General features: G+C 42.5%; 1 protein-coding gene across 5 annotated transcripts in view; it reads left to right on the plus strand.

Moving 5' to 3' along the window:
- Positions 1–15,852, plus strand: part of KHDRBS2 (KH RNA binding domain containing, signal transduction associated 2) — a 537,632-nt gene that overhangs the window by 325,935 nt on the left and 195,845 nt on the right. For all 5 annotated transcript variants that reach the window (XR_013226200.1, XR_013226203.1, XR_013226205.1 and 2 more), the window contains exon 6: positions 1,917–2,112. Coding sequence is in view for 1 of the 5 variants with exons in the window: in XM_077307912.1 (XP_077164027.1) it covers positions 1,917–2,112 (196 nt within the window). In the remaining 4 variants the exon portion in view is untranslated. The remainder of the gene's footprint in view (positions 1–1,916; positions 2,113–15,852) is intronic.

Genomic DNA, 15,852 nt, shown 5'->3' on the forward strand with positions numbered 1-15,852 from the left:
ACCCCACTGTGGTTTGGACAGAATTCCTCAAAAATAATTCCTTTTCTGGTTGTTTCTACTTTTCTCCACTCTATATTTTAAAAATGAAACCAGATCTGGATTCATTAAAACTCACAGACCTCATGGTGATTCCAGCTTCCTGTAGCATATTGGTAATTTGGGGTAGCTCAGATGGGTATTTATCTCTTACAAAAAGAACAAATTAAAATATTTAAAGTCTATATTGTAAAATATTTTTGTATTATTTTTGGGAGTACCCTTGCAAACCTGGTGAAGAGGACTTTAAACTATAGACACAAAGGGGTAGCGAGACGTAAATTCAGAACTTGGTGTGATGGCAAGATCTGAAGATGAGAAGATCGCAAATCTTCGAGGAATGTTACATAAGCAGGGAACTACTAGCTTACAAGGAAGTTCAAAAACCAAAACCATGAGGCACCCAAAGGATGGATTACGATGTCTCTACACTAATGCACAGAGTATGGGAAACAAGCAGGAGTAACTAGTAGTCCTAATAGAGGAAGGGAGCTATGACCTAACAGGAATCACAGAAACTTGGTGGGATAATACAGTGGAACAGGTTTCCTCGGGAAGTAGTAGGTTTTCCATCTTTGGAAATTTTTAAACATAGGCTCAATAGCTATTTGACGGAGAAGCTGATTACATGGAGGTTCAAGGGGGTGGCCGGTTACAGTAGATGAGCGATAGGGATGTGAGTGTCCTTCATAGTCCGGGGGTTGGACTAGATGACCCATGAAGTACCTTCCAACTCTATTATTCTATGATTCTATGAAAAAAATTAACCAGATTTTTACATATGCTAATGCTTAGGATGAAGCTGCATATCATATTTAGGATCTGTCATTGCATCTCCTCCTCTGTACATTATTGTTCTGTCATGCTGTTTCCCCCAAAAGAAATAATCCCCAAGCCACAATTAAACTAGTAGTACAAGCAGCTACCCTTACTGTACCTTTGTTTTCATCCTACTGTCAGGGAAATAGTGTAAGATGGAGATAACTTAAACCTGCCAAAGCTTTAATCCAAACAGGGTCCCACGTGACTTTTTTATTGGGAGATCCAATTATAGATCCCAGATTTAGCTCCTTCTCTTTACCTGACATCTGTCACACAATACATGCAGTTTCTTTAAAGTTGCAAAAAATGGAAACACAACCAATAAATCCAAAAGATTTATTGACCTACCCAAGCAAGTAAAACAAACCAAAGAGTACTAGATTGTGCTTCATAAAACATGGTTGAGGGTAAATCAATGAGAGGGATCAAAGGGCTGGTGAACAGAGATGTCAACAATTGCAATATGACAAAGCATTTTTTTTTTTTTTACAATTAGGACCATGACAACAGGCATTAGGAATATTCTTCCAGTAGTGAAAAGTTGCTTACAATAGAAATTCATTGTCTGGATTCAAACTGGGATTCAGATCTCATAACCTGGAAGAATGCATGTAAATAACAGTTCATACTACATAATGGTGTGCCTCCTACTAGTATTTGGTTTGTAGCATACCCTTCTCAAGTTCTGTGCTTGTATCTCAGAGTAATATAGAATATCTAGGTTGATCACTGCAGGGATCTCTGATAAATGGACTTGCCTAAAGCAAGACTGTAATTTAGCAAGGTTCTTTCTTCTCTCCAAATGCTGTCCATCTACCCACATTGCAAACCAGATGAATAAACCCTTGTTCCAGAACCTTTTCATTACTACATTACTACACTGGTAGACACCCAGTGGTGGATAAGTAAATAACACAAATGAAGTAAGAAAAAACAAATTGATTTCTGCATCTTATTGTCACTGGTAGCAAACTAAAATCCCTATAATCTCAATGGACTATATATCCTTATTTTAGAGCACATATTGAGATTCGTGTGATTGTTCTATTTGTTCTTAGGGGACGTGGAGGTGCAATTCCTCCACCACCACCAGGGCGAGGAGCTCAAGCACCAAGAGGAACCCCTGTGACACGTGGAGTACTTCCAGTACCACCTGTAGCCAGGGGTGTTCCGACCCCTCGAGCAAGAGGAATTCCAGCAGTACCAGGTTACAGGCCTCCCCCTCCACCAGCGCATGAAGCCTATGATGAATACGTAAGTACTTGGCTTTAAAAAAAATTAAATCCAACTATTTAAATGTTGACTATCTCTGAAAAATGTTGTCAGTCTGAAACCACATTATTACAAGTGTAGTCAGTCCATGGATTATCGGATACCTAATTAAAATTCTGAAGGGTATCAGTTGTATATTCTATGTGCAAAGCACACCAGATCATTTTGTGATCACAGTATCCAAAGCACATTGTTTCATCTCAGACTGATGTGTCCTGTTTGCAGGTGGTTCATTCCCTGGCACCACCATCTGCAGATGCATGTGCAGCATTTTGAGTGATGAGGAATATTACTGTATTTTATTTACCAGTGGAAGTAATACTGACGTTTTCTTAATTTTTTCTCTGGACTAACCTGGAGGAGTCCTGCAGGGTCACTGTCTTCAGGTGGTAGCACAACTACCGAGGTCTTGCTGAGTCTTAGGTTGCACATAAAACACATATCGACCTGTGTCTCTCAGCAGTCCCAGAATGCTTTTATTTGGTTTAGTTATTGCATTTTTAGCTTAACCTTCCCCTGCACTGCTATGGGCACTGTACATCATTCTGACTTCCTCCATTTTATCCTCAAGGCAGCCTGTGAGGTAGGTTGGGTTAAACCATTGAGCTTTATGGATATATGGGGGGGTTGAACTTGAGTCTCACTGATTGTAGTCTGGAACTTAATCCCACTGGATTTCCTAAGGGGATGCCCACTCCTACAGCTATGGCAAAATTCTCATCTGCTATATCTGCACATTCCCCCACATGAGAGTACATCACAGAAAACTGTCTGAAAGATGTGCCTGTAGCTCACTCTTCATTGCTTCAGTTGTATTGTTGTATTGACTTGCAGGCAGGCACGTTGTGGCTGGAAAGAGACGTGACACAAGTGTTGGATGAAAATATGGCCATAGCTTTATTTATTCCGCATGCAAAAAGGTTGACCCGGCCTGAGAGGGAGCCTGACCTAAGCAGTCAGCTTTGAAGTATGGAAGGGAGGAATAGCGTGATTTAATATCACACTACTGCAGGTTGCAGGTGTCTTGCCATTTTGACCACTGTGCAGAAATGCCCAGTGGGCTGCAGTGCTGAAAAAAGCAGACTCTGTTAGGGATTATTTGGAAATGGACTGAGCATAAGACAGCCAGTATTAAAATGCCCTTGCATTGATCTATGGTGAAGTCTCATTTGGAATACTGTGCACAGTTCTGGTCACCATATCTCCAAAAGGTCATTGCAGTGTTGGGAAAAGTACAAAGGAGGACAATCAAGATAATTAGGGGTTTAAAGCATCTTCCCTATGAGGAAAAGTCGAAAAGTGTGGGATTTTTCATTTATGTTTTTTACTGGCTGGTCTATGACCGTAAATAAATTGATTGATTGATTGGGATTTTTCAATTTAGAAAAGAGACAACTAAAGGGGGACATGTCAGAGATTTATAAAATTATGTAGAAAGAGTTGACAAAAGAGAATTTTTTCTCCTTCCAAAATACAAAAACTCAAGGGAATCCAATTTAACAGATGGGCAGTAAGTTCAGGACAGACCTAAGGAAATACTGCTTTATATAGAAAGCGATTCAAATGTGGGATTCGCTTTCAGAAGATGTTATAATGTCCACAGGAATAAACAGCTTTCAAAGGGGATTTGATAGATTCGTGGAAAATAAGTCTGTCAGTGACACTACAGAGGCACTAAGCCTCTGAATCCCAGAGGCAGGAGGTTCATCAAGGGAAGGGCTTGGCCTCTATGCCCTGTTGTCTGTCCAGAGGAACTGGTTGACCACTATGTGAGACAAGATGTTGGCCTAGATAGACTATCAGTCTGATCCAGGAAGACTCTTCTTATGTTTATGTTCTTATCGGGGCTGTTGGGCCTTTGTGGGAGCAGCAGTTAGTAATTCTAGGTCTGCTCCTGAGCATCTGATCAATAACCTATCTTATTTTCCAGTTCAGACTATGTACTCACAGGCCAGCAGCTGTGTCAGAAGCAAAACTGTGGATGCATTTCCCATATTTCTTCATAGTTCCTCCCCTCATCTAGTACTAAACATACTGAAGCCTCTTGGTGCATGTATGTCCCCTTAGCAAGCCAGGGTAATCAGATACCCTGAAGTAAATACATTCTGCTAGTGGTGCAGCAGATTTTTTTTCTACTCCTGCAACCCTCGTGTCCTCATTTCTGTTTGGGCAGGAGGGAGGGGGGCCATCTATGATGAACCAAGCAAAGGTTCAGGAAACAGGAGAGCAGGTAAACTTCCAAGAAGATCCTCATTAAACAGAAACAGGAGGTTATAATGATCTTATAATGAGAGGGAAGTGGGCAATTAATCTGGCACGTCCAATGTGCCAGCTGTGAAGTATGGGTACTTGGAACTGGAGCACAGGGAAAGAGAGAGGGTATAGAAAGGAGTCCTCACAGGTCTGATGTTGGATCAAGGTACCTTCATTTAGGACTTAATAAAGAGCAAAGGTGAACAAACATGTGAGTCACCACATATATATTGGGACTTCAGAAACAGGAATATAGAAAACAGGATAAGTTGTGTCATCAAGTTAAAGGTCCACTTTGTAGAATGCTACCGTGGATGCAAAAGTGTGCTGAAGTATGTAGGACGCACTATCTGGCATGACAACACTGAGAGATGCCACTTCTTTGCACTGCTTCACACCAAGCACTGTGAGTTAAAAAGATGAGTTCTGACCACAGAAATACTCTACACGGGGGTATTAGAACATCTGATAGTGGCCTGGTTTTCTCATCTAGCAGTTGATAGTTGGGAGATTTTCTGTGATTCCTTAGCATGTCTCCTTTTCCTAGTGTTTGTAAGAGAGTCGGCTTGGTGTAGTGGTTAAGAGCAGCAACCTCTAATCTGGAGAGCCAGGTTTGATTCCCTACTCCTCCACATGCAGCCAGCCAGGTGACTTTGGACCAGTCTCAGTCCTGTTACTACTGTTCTCACAGAGCAGTTATGTCAGAACTCTCAGTCCCACCTCCCTCACAGGGTATCTGTTGTGGGAAGAGGAAGGGAAAGCAATTGTTAGCCGCTTTGAGATTCCTTTGGGTAATGAAAAGCTGGGTATAAAAACCCCCTCCTTCTTATTGTTGTATTTGTTCATTAAGCTAAGACTTAGGTTTTTAATTCTTCCAAGACTGAACACAGATGGCTTATTCTGGTGGGAGGGTTAAAAGGGTAATTACATATTTCAAGGTAGGGATATTTAACTGCATTGAAAAGTACTGAAAGCAAGCATATATACATATCAATTTATTTGTCAAGAAGAATGTGCCCATCTCGGAACTTGAAAAAATATATCTTTATTCATGGTTCTTTTGCTATTGTAGTTACTGCAACTTTAGTACTGTGAACAAAATGGGGGTAAACATGCAGAGAACAAAGATTATTGGAACAAACTGACATTATAGACAGTGGGGCTCGCAAGGCTGAATAGTTTATTGATTTAAAGTGATGGATTAGTTTTTATGCCTCAGGCACTTAGATAAAAGACTAAATGATGTTTCACTAATATTTGCTGTGTCTTGAAAACTCGAACTATATTTTTTTACTCTAATGACAATAAACAGTAGACTGATTATATATTATTATGAAGACTATATTAGGAGGTTTAGATGAATATTATGAATATAATAGAAAACACAGAGCGAAAAAGGGAGAAAGAATATTTGTGCTCTACTTGTGTCATTGTATTTAGCAAAAAGAGAATGTCACTCATTTCTTTTGCAGGTTTCTCTAAAACAATTATCTCAAAATAACAGTCATTAAAAATCCACAAAGGAGATTTCAAAGTTAAACATTTGTTTGCCAGTTCCTGGGATTGTCAACCTCAGCCATCAACAGTACAAAGTCCTTCTCATGGGCAACCCGTGTTGAAATTAAGCATTTGCACATCACCTCCTGCAGAAATACCATGCATTTCTGTGGGGATTGTGCTGGAGTAGCCCTTGATAGATTGTGCTTCATTCTTTTCAAATGCCAGGTCAACAAATAACTAACCTCTGTCAAGTTTGTGGTCCATATGCACATAGAAGTAGGCTTCCAAGTGTACATGAAAGAAAGCCTCTCTATAGTCACTCTCTATTCCAAACAAGGATCCATGTACTCCTCTATGGATAGTCACTCTCTATTCCAAACAAGGGTCCATGTACCCCTCTTAATAAACAATTGGTTGTTTGGAATGGGGAAAGAATATATGTTCAGTTGCTCCCTTACAGAAAGTGATGGAAAGAAGGGGTAAAGGGGGCACCTTTCCTTTTTGGGAAACTCAAGCAAAGGGTTGTCTGAAGAGAATGTAGTAATAGCTGGAATCTCCAAGGGGATTTGCTTGAGAACATTGAAACTGACTCACAAAGAAGGGTTCCTTTGGGTGCAGTACTAGACCAATCAAGAGATAGATCCCAGAGGATACTATATAGAAATCTATATAGAATCTGTGCAGTCTAGCATGTCGATGAGATATACTGTAAGCCCCCCCCCCCCCAAAAAAAACATTTCCCTCTTTCAGATGATTTCTGTTTCCACCCTCCCACAGTATAATATTTTGGCTCAAGGCTCAACCAGCAACCTGAGGGAAGGATTAAGAGCCTGCTTTAACTTAAACAACTTAAAAGGCACTCAAGTCATTTTGAAATTAAAAAATAGCAACATAATTTATTTAACATTGAGAGGCAAGGTCAGATAAAGTCAGTGGTGGAAAATTTTTGAGGGAAGTCCATATAGATAACTCTAATGTAAATCAGTACATGCATAGTTTTTATGTTTCAGGCTAATGAGAGTTTCTTAAACTATTCACAGTGACTTAAATTGTTATGATGAGAGGCATTTGTTCCAGTATTTTCCTAAGTAATCAAGTACATTTTCTTTGAGTATTCTCTGACTCTTTTCATTTCCAGAAGGGTGGTATGCTCTTCCCAGTATCGAAACTCCTTCCCTTGAAACACCAATATTCATTGTGAATTTTTAACTGACTAAAGGCAGTTAAAGGCTAACCAGACCAGGCCAAGGATCTCTGCACTTTCAGAGCTTACTCCCTGTTTGATTGGCTAGTGAGAGGAGAATTTCCCTACCCAATCTATCCCCTTTCCTTGGCCCAAACGAGAGTCTTCACTTCAAACTGTCTTGCTGATTTCCTCCTAGTACTTCATCTATGTAGAACTGCTCTGAACTAAAGCTGAAATCAGACTCAACTAAGTCAAGGCATAAATCTTACTCTCTTCTCAGCAGGCAGCTCTCCCAAGTGTTTCCCTACTCAGTTAATGGTAGCCAGTTGCATTGCTGGGAGGAGTCTGTCACTCAAGGCCCTCTTTTTCTGTAAAGAATTAACCCTTCACGTATTTATTTATTTATCATTGATTTTTTTTTGCCCGCCACTCCCGGGGCACCAACTCATAGCAGGTTACAACATATAAAATATATTAAAAACTCACAATATTAAAATCCCTTTAAAACTCCATCAAAACATTACCAAAATTAGCAAGATGCCGACAAAACCAGTCCCTCCCCCAAAATGGAATGCCTGCCACAGGGGCGGCAGAGGGCTACATCCAACCCTTTCCACCCAGGTTGTGTCGGGCCAATGATATGACTTCCTGGGGGAGGGGGGGTTGATAGATCTTACCCCTGCACTGGCCTCAACCATAGACTTGGCAGAAGAGCTCCTTATTACTGGCCCTGCGGAAAGCCGGCAGCTCCTGCAGGACCCGCAGCTTTTCTGGCAGCTCAGTCCAGTATGTAGGGGCTAGGATTGAAAAGGCCCTGTCCCTGGTCGAGGCCAGGCATACTTCCCTTGTGCCGGGAACAACCAACAAGTTGGCATCTGCAGAGCACAAAGCACTGCGGGGAGCATAGGTTCATGGGCCTCAGATATGTGGTTCCCAGATTGAAGGGCCTTAAAGGTTAAAACCCAAACCTTGAACCAGATCCAGGCTACAACTAGTAACCAATGCAGCTGCCTCAGCACAGGCTGTATGTGGGCCCTCCAAGGTGAGGGCCCTAGCACCTACATTTTGCACCAGCTGCAATTTCCAGTTAGAGGGTCAAGGGCAGGCCTGCGTAAAGTGAGTTACAGCAATCAATTCTGGAGGTGACAGTCACATGGATCACCATAGCTAGATGCTCAGAGGAAAAATAGGGTGCTAGTAGCCTCAGGCTACGTTTCTGACCTGTGCCTCCATGGTCAGTGAGATATCTAAGGTCATTTCCAAGTTCCAGGCCTGGGGCACAATGGCCAAATCCCAGCCAGTACAGGTAAACACACTTCCTGTCCTGCCTCCCTCCTACCCAGCCATAGGGTGACTCTGCTCAAGCCATCCAGCCACAACTCGCAAACACCTGGCCAATGGTTCGGGAGGGGGGGGGAGTCCAGGCAGCCATTCATGAGAAGATAGAGCTGGGTGTCATCAGCATATTGATGACAACCCAGACCAAAACTACAGACCAGCTGTACTGGAGGGTACATAACGATGTTGAAAAGAGTAGGGGAGAGCACCGCCCCCTGTGGGACTCCACAAGGGAAACTACTGGAGCACAACAACTCATCCCCCACAGCCACCCTCTGGGTCCAGGTCTTGAGAAAAGAGAGTAACCAGCAAAGTGCTGTGCCCCGTATCCCTGTCCCAGCAAGGCAGTGGTCCAATAACTCGTCATCGACCACATCAGAAGTGGCCGACAGATCCAACATAACGAGTATAGCTGACCCGCCCTGATCCATTTGGCACCAGAGATCATCCATCAGAGCGATTAGCACTGTCTCCAGCCCATGGCCAGGATGGAAGCTAGACTGGTATGAATCAAGTGCCAAAGTGTCTTCCAAGAATGCCAGGAGCTGGTCCGCAGTGGCCATTTCAACCATCTTACCCAGAAACGCAAGATGCGAAACCAGGCTTTAGCTTGCCGGGTCCCGCAGATCCAGCAATGGTTTTTTTAAGGAGAGGGCGAACCATTGTCCCCTTCAGCAGCTCAGGGAACTCCCCAGTAAATAGGGAGAGATTAACAATATCCCTGAGCTTGACCTACTATCCACTGGCCTCCGCCTTTGAGCAGCCAAGACAGACAGGGATCAAGGGGACACATGGTTGCCCTCACCATCCCCAGCAACTTGTCCACTTTGGATCATGAGAGCTGTCTGAAGCTATCCAACCTCGCCTCCAGTTCCCTTTCCATATCAACTGTGGCGGGAAGATCATGGCGGAGCAACAACACTTTATCCGCAAAATAGTTCGCTAATGCCTCAAATCCAATTTACTAACATTTTGGTGCCCTTCCTTGAGGGCAGTCAAGGACCGAAGTATCCTAAAGAATTGTGTCAGGCGAGAGCTAGCGGATGCAATCTCCACAACCAAAAAACTCCCATTTTACCACTTTCACTGCCACCTCATACATAAGCATGCAGTAAGCTGTTCTTGCCGTTTCGTTGTGAGTTTTCTGCCACACTCATGCCAGTCGTCTCATTTCTCTCTTCCTCTTCCGAAGCTCACTGTGATACCAGGGGGGCCTGCTTGTGGCGAGAGCGGGGAGGACGTCTGTTTGTATAGCACTTCTAAGCTTTTTAAAAGTGCAGCCTATCACAAGTGTACTGAAGCAACCTCCACAAAGGCCTTTATAAAAAAGAAAGGAAGGAGGGAGGATGTGTGGATTTCCAAAGGGGCAGAGCAAAGAACAAAAAACAAATTACACAGCAAAGGCATATAGTAACATAGCCATTAAGTCAAGTCTAATTTAACTACACTGTACCAGATTTGTCAAAGCATGTGCAGAAGTGGGATTGTCAGAGGAGTCTAACCCCTACTCAACCTCCTGTAGACCCCAGCTTTACATTGTTCCACTGAAGACAAGGGAATATCCCAAATGTCCAGATATTTATGGCTAATGCAATCTGGCCTAAGACAATCTATTCTCTAAGAGTAACTGTCTGATTTAGACAATCTTATGCAAAGTTCCATCTCTGATGTCAGAGGCCAAAATTACTAACATAAGAATCTTTCCCACCAAGTAGCTGTTAATCGCTCCCTAGAAAAACAGCTGGTTCCATCAAAATTGGTTTGTCCTTTTAAAAAAAGTTTACAATTATCAAGGTAACTAATGTGGAATGGGAATGAGTCAATTATTCTGATTTTAACCCCAGTGGTTCAAGAACTCCATGGCAGTCTTGAACCGTAGCAACGTTTTCGCATTTCCGTCACACAGACCAACACTTGATTAATTCATGTCTAGCATGCAAAACCAATTGCTTCATATGTGTACTATGCAGCTGTAGCTATGATTGCATGTGATAGACATAATCTTAAATTGGAAAAATTGTGTTACATTGAATTATACTGGCTTGCACGTGATGGTTAACAATATCCTTCAAATCCATTAATCTGTTTCTTTGCAATAAGAGCACTATTCTATGGAATTTTTCATATCTACTTCCAAGTCTAAAGCATTACTATTTTAAAAAAGGAAAGCTTGAATTCATTGGGGACAAGCAAAAAAGATCAAGTGACTTCAAAGATAATAGGATTATAATGCTTGTCATCTTATGGTGAGATATATTTCTTTTAAATTAGCCAGATTATGATATATCTGAGTAATACTACAACCATGAGTCAGAGAGCTAAATTCAACTTGCCATCTTGATTATGAAGAATTGAGACATTCCTTATATTTATGCTTGCATGTACATGTTGAACAGATGTATAGATTATATTTTTGGGGTTTATATTCAATTTCTGTCCTCTCACATAGTATATTTAGGTTCTTGGGGCTTATTGTATAAATATGAAAAATACTACACTGAAATAAGATTCAGGTGGATAGCCATGTTGGTCTGAAGCAGCAGAACAAAGTTTGAGTCCAGTGGCACTTTTAAGTTTTGTCCAAGTTACTAGAGGCAAAGCCGCTGCACCCAGGAAGGCAGGTGTTAGTACACACAACTGCATTGTAGACTTGCTGGGTGCTGGCCCTCCTCCCGCTCCTCCCTGCTCGATCTTGAGAGCCAGCATGGTGTAGTAGTTAAAGAGGAGAGGACTCTAATCTTGAGAGCCAAGTTTGATTTCCCATGTCCACATTTATTTGCAGTCAGCTGGATTGCTAACCTCTTCAGGAATTACAACTACTCTTCAGGTATCAGTTCCTTGGAGAAAATAGCTGCTTTGGAGGGTGACCTGGGCAGAGTCTGCACTTACTTTTTTTATTCCGTTGTCAATCCTGTTGAATTCAGATCACTTTGAACTCGGGTCTTCCTCTTCCGCCTCTCCCCATTGAAACAGGAAAGTCTTCTGCATGTGGTTAGGGAGGCTCAGAAGGTGGGGGGGGGGGAGGCAAATGGAGACTCTTTCTTTGTTTTCTTGAAGGGGGGGAGGATCCAAGAAGTCAGAGGAGGGAGGAAAAAATCCTTTCTTTTCTTGAAGGGGGGGGGGGGGACAAAGAAGGCACACAAAAAAATCCAAGGCCGACAGAAGTTGAGAGAACTTAGGGGCTTGTCCTTTAAGGCAGGCTTGTCACATGACCACCTGTAACCAATCACGGGTCCTCTACCACGGAGGGGAGCCCAGATTCAAAACAATGCGATTTTCTGAATATATTCAGGATTAAAAGCAGTCTGAGATATGGCACAATAAAGGTAGGGTCACTCTGGATCAATCCTTCTTGCTGCAGAAGGAAAATTAAAATTGCCCCAAATCCAAACAGAAATCGCATTCTGTGTAGAGGGCAGGGACTGAATCGATCTGGGGTTGGAATAAAAGCCCCGTGCAGTTTACACCCAGCTTTCCTCCTCCCCCAACTCTCCAGTGGACAGGAGGCCTAGGAGAGTGCAGTGGCCCAGCCAGGTGACCTGGGCCTCCAGGGCTGGTACTGTGTCTATGGTGCTGCAGAGCAAGGCCAGCCATCCTCCCCCCGTTCCCTGGCAGGAGGGAGAATTGCTCCAGAAAGCTGCAGCTAGGCAAGCCAGGCCACCAGGGCCAGCGTTGCACCTGCAGTGCCATGAAGCTTGGCCAGCCCATCTCCAGCAAGCAGGAGGGCTGGGAGAGCATGGTGGCCCAGACAGGTGAGCTGTGCTACCAGGGCTGAGAGCTTCAGGAGAGTGAAGGTCTCGTTTGCCAGTGCAGGGCTGGATCTCTTCCCCCTGGTCTCAAGTTGGCTGAGGGCTGTGGGAGAGCGGAGGCACCATTTCCCAGCATGACGCTGGCAAGTGGGGCAGGCCCTCAGATGCAGGAAAGAGGAGGAGAGGGAGGGAAGACTCACCTTGATTGGCCTGAGTGGGGGAGTGCTCTCTCCCTTTTGGGTCCATATCCCCCACTGGGGCAAATCTAGGGGAGTTTTAGTTAGTTGGTAGTTTATACCAACTAGGTATTATTAGGAGGAAGATAAGCTTTTCATATACATGGTATCTGAGGAAGTGTGCATGCACACCAAGGCTTATACCTTGAATAAAAAATTGTTGGTCTTAAAGGTGCTTTGTTCTAGGCTGAAATAAGACAAAGAGTATTGGGATCTTTTCAATCTGTACACCACACCACATATGACAGTGACCCTTTTCAGGTTTCAGTCATTTGCCATCCTCACACATAAAAGGATCTCATGTGCAAATACACCACTTCACATGTTTCTCAAATGTTTCTCAAATACATTTATTCCCAAATATGCATTCACAGCCTGGAAAACCAAAGATTACAGATTGTACACACAAGACTCTGTGTCCATTTGGGTATACATGCATAAACTCTTGACAGATGGGACAAGTGTATAGGTACTGGTGACTGGAACAACAGACAAAGCCCTCTTGAGATGATCATTTTTATCAAATGGATACCTAAACAGGTTATGCAATTCCATCCTCCATCCGTTAATATGGTTTCTCCTGTGCAAGAAAGGTTTACAAATACTCCCAAATCCATAAATGCTGTTCCAGTCGCAACCAAAATTGATCATTGTGTTTGTCCAGCGTCTAGTTTTAAATTCTATGTCTCACTGAAGCAGTAGTATAGGTGTTCCAGGGAAATGATTGCCCTTATATCTATGGACCTCTAAACAAAATCCAAAATCATATAATGGCCTTTAAATGCTCTCATTCTGGAAAAACTGCATTAAAGGAGGCCTGGTCAGATGAAACAGGGAGAGAAGTGATGTTTCTGTGATTCGATCCATCCATATGGGTAAATGCACTTAACTTCATTCTTTTGCACAAATCAGCATTTTCTTTTAAATGGGAACAGAAGGAACAGAAGGAAATTGGTGCTAGCACACTGAACTTTATAGGTAGGTATGGGGACATAGTTTGCCAGTTTAAGAGTGTTTACCATGTAACACATCACACGTCATACAGTGGTGTTTTTGTTAGGTCAGGTTCTTGGTTTGATATTAAATCTCCAAGGATTTTTTTTGTATAAGAGAAACACTATTTTGCAATCAGGTGTTTCTCTCAAGCAAAATCTTAGCTGGTGTTGTTTCATTTTTAAAGGAATTATCTTCATTGCCAGATAGAGGTTGTTGTTGTTTGTTTGTTTGTTTTAGCATTGGTGCAGCATAAAGGGCAATGTTGCTACGTTTAATGCTAATATAGCTAATATAACCACAGTCTAATAAATATTTTTATCAAATATTCATATAGGTATAATAATGTAAGAAAAGAGTGATTGCCAGGGAATATTTGGCCTTTGCTATCCCTTCAATGTTCATATTATCTAACAATTTTTATAGGCCTCTCCATTACATATCCCAAAATATTGTGCCATAGCAGAAGCCCTGAATTCACCTTTTTCCAATCCTCCAAAGTTTTACTGTGATCTTTCTCACTGTTTCTACCAAGTTCTATGTTGCACTAACCTATTTTTGTTCTGACTCAGGGCTGCTTTTTGCCATCCCCATTATAAGCCCCTTGCAAAATCTAATTATAAAAAAAGAGTACTCTAATTGCTAAAGTTCCCGGAACACATCTCCTATCTCAAGAAGTGCCCACAAATTGCATATAACAGTAACCCCAGAACCACATATCTGTTCAGAGGTTATCTAGATAAATTACAGTTGCTAAAACCTCAGAATAAATTTTAATTGAGTAGTTAATAGATTAGCCAGTCAATGTTCTGTTAGTGTTATAATAGAATTGTCACTAAGTTTCAACTTGGGGGAGTACTTTTGGAATATGCCCTGATTTCTGCCATATCTGAAAAGGCAACAAATCAAGTGCCATTTCAAAAAGAACTTCAAAATATTTGGTTTGTGAGCCGTTTAAAGTTTAAACCCCATGGCGTTTCATGGGAGCAAAAAGCAGGGTTTCCAAACAACCAAGCGAGGGGACTTCCGACTGCTTAGCTGTTTTTCCTGGACCTCCATTAACTGCATCAACATCTGTGTACGTTTGTGGCGATTCTTCAGTTCACAAACATCACTTTCTGAACCATGAACTGGCCAAAATTTCTGACAAACTTTAATCCATGGGCCAGTCAAAAGTTTTCTAGTGACCTTCAGCCATTAGGCTATAGGTACACAAAACGGGTCCAGAGCGCCCCCCCCAACTCTATAACTAACATGTGACCAGTGCTTTGTTGGTTAGAATCATAGAGTTGGAAGGGGCCACACAGGCCATCTAGTCCAACCCCCTGCTCAACGCAGGATCAGCCCAGAGTATCTTAAAGCATCCAAGAAAAGTGTGTATCCAACCTTTGCTTGAAGACTGCCAGTGAGGGGGAGCTCACCACCTCCTTAGGCAGCCTATTCCACTGCTGAACTTCTCTGACTGTGAATGTTTTCCTCTGATATCTATATCGTTGTAGTTTAAACCCATTACTGCGTGTCCTTTCCTCTGCATCCAACGGAAACAGCATCCTGCCCTCCTCTAAATGACAACCTTTTAAATACTTAAAAGAGGACTATCATGTCCCCTCTCAACCTCCTTTTCTCCAGGCTGAACATTCCCAAATCCCTCAACCTATCTTCATAGGGCTTGGTCCCTTGGCCCCAGATCATCCTCATCGCTCTCCTCTGTACCCTTTCAATTTTATCTACGTCCTTCTTGAAGTGAGGCCTCCAGAACTGCACACAGTACTCCAGGTGTGGTCTGACCAGTGCTGTATACAATGGGACTATGACATCTTGTGATTTTGATGTGATGCCCCTGTTGATACAGCCCAAAATGGCATTTGCCTTTTTTACGGCTGCATCACACTGCCTGCTCATGTTTAGCTTACAATCCACAAATACCCCAAGGTCTCGTTCACACACAGTGTTACCTAGAAGTGTATCCCCCACCCAGTAGGCATGCTTTTCATTTTTCTGACCCAGATGCAGAACTTTACACTTACCTTTATTAAATTGCATCTTGTTCTCGTTTGCCCATTTTTCCATTGTGTTCAGATCTCGTCGAACTCTGTCTCTATCTTCCAGAGTATTTGGTTCATTCAGTCCTACCATAATGTCAGTCTCTTCTGAGGGAGTGAGAGTGGAAAGAGTGGATGTATGAACCTGGACCATGTTACATTCCTAATTAACCGCTGGCTGGGAGGGGTGATATATAAGTCCAATAATAAATAAAATAAGTTAAAAAATAATTACACTCCCAATTACACTCTCACTCAAATCAGACCTCTAAGCCGTAAGTTTTCCATACCCCGCTATCCATGTCTCATTTTCAGTTTCATTACTGGTAGCAGTGATTGCCCTGTCTCATTGGAAAGCCTCCTTCCCTCTGTCATTTCCTGTAGCCTTGAATGTTGCAATAGGAATCTTGCAAATGGGGATACTA

The sequence above is a fragment of the Paroedura picta genome, chromosome 1 (assembly GCF_049243985.1).
Source record: "Paroedura picta isolate Pp20150507F chromosome 1, Ppicta_v3.0, whole genome shotgun sequence".
Taxonomy (NCBI): Eukaryota; Metazoa; Chordata; class Lepidosauria; order Squamata; family Gekkonidae; genus Paroedura; species Paroedura picta.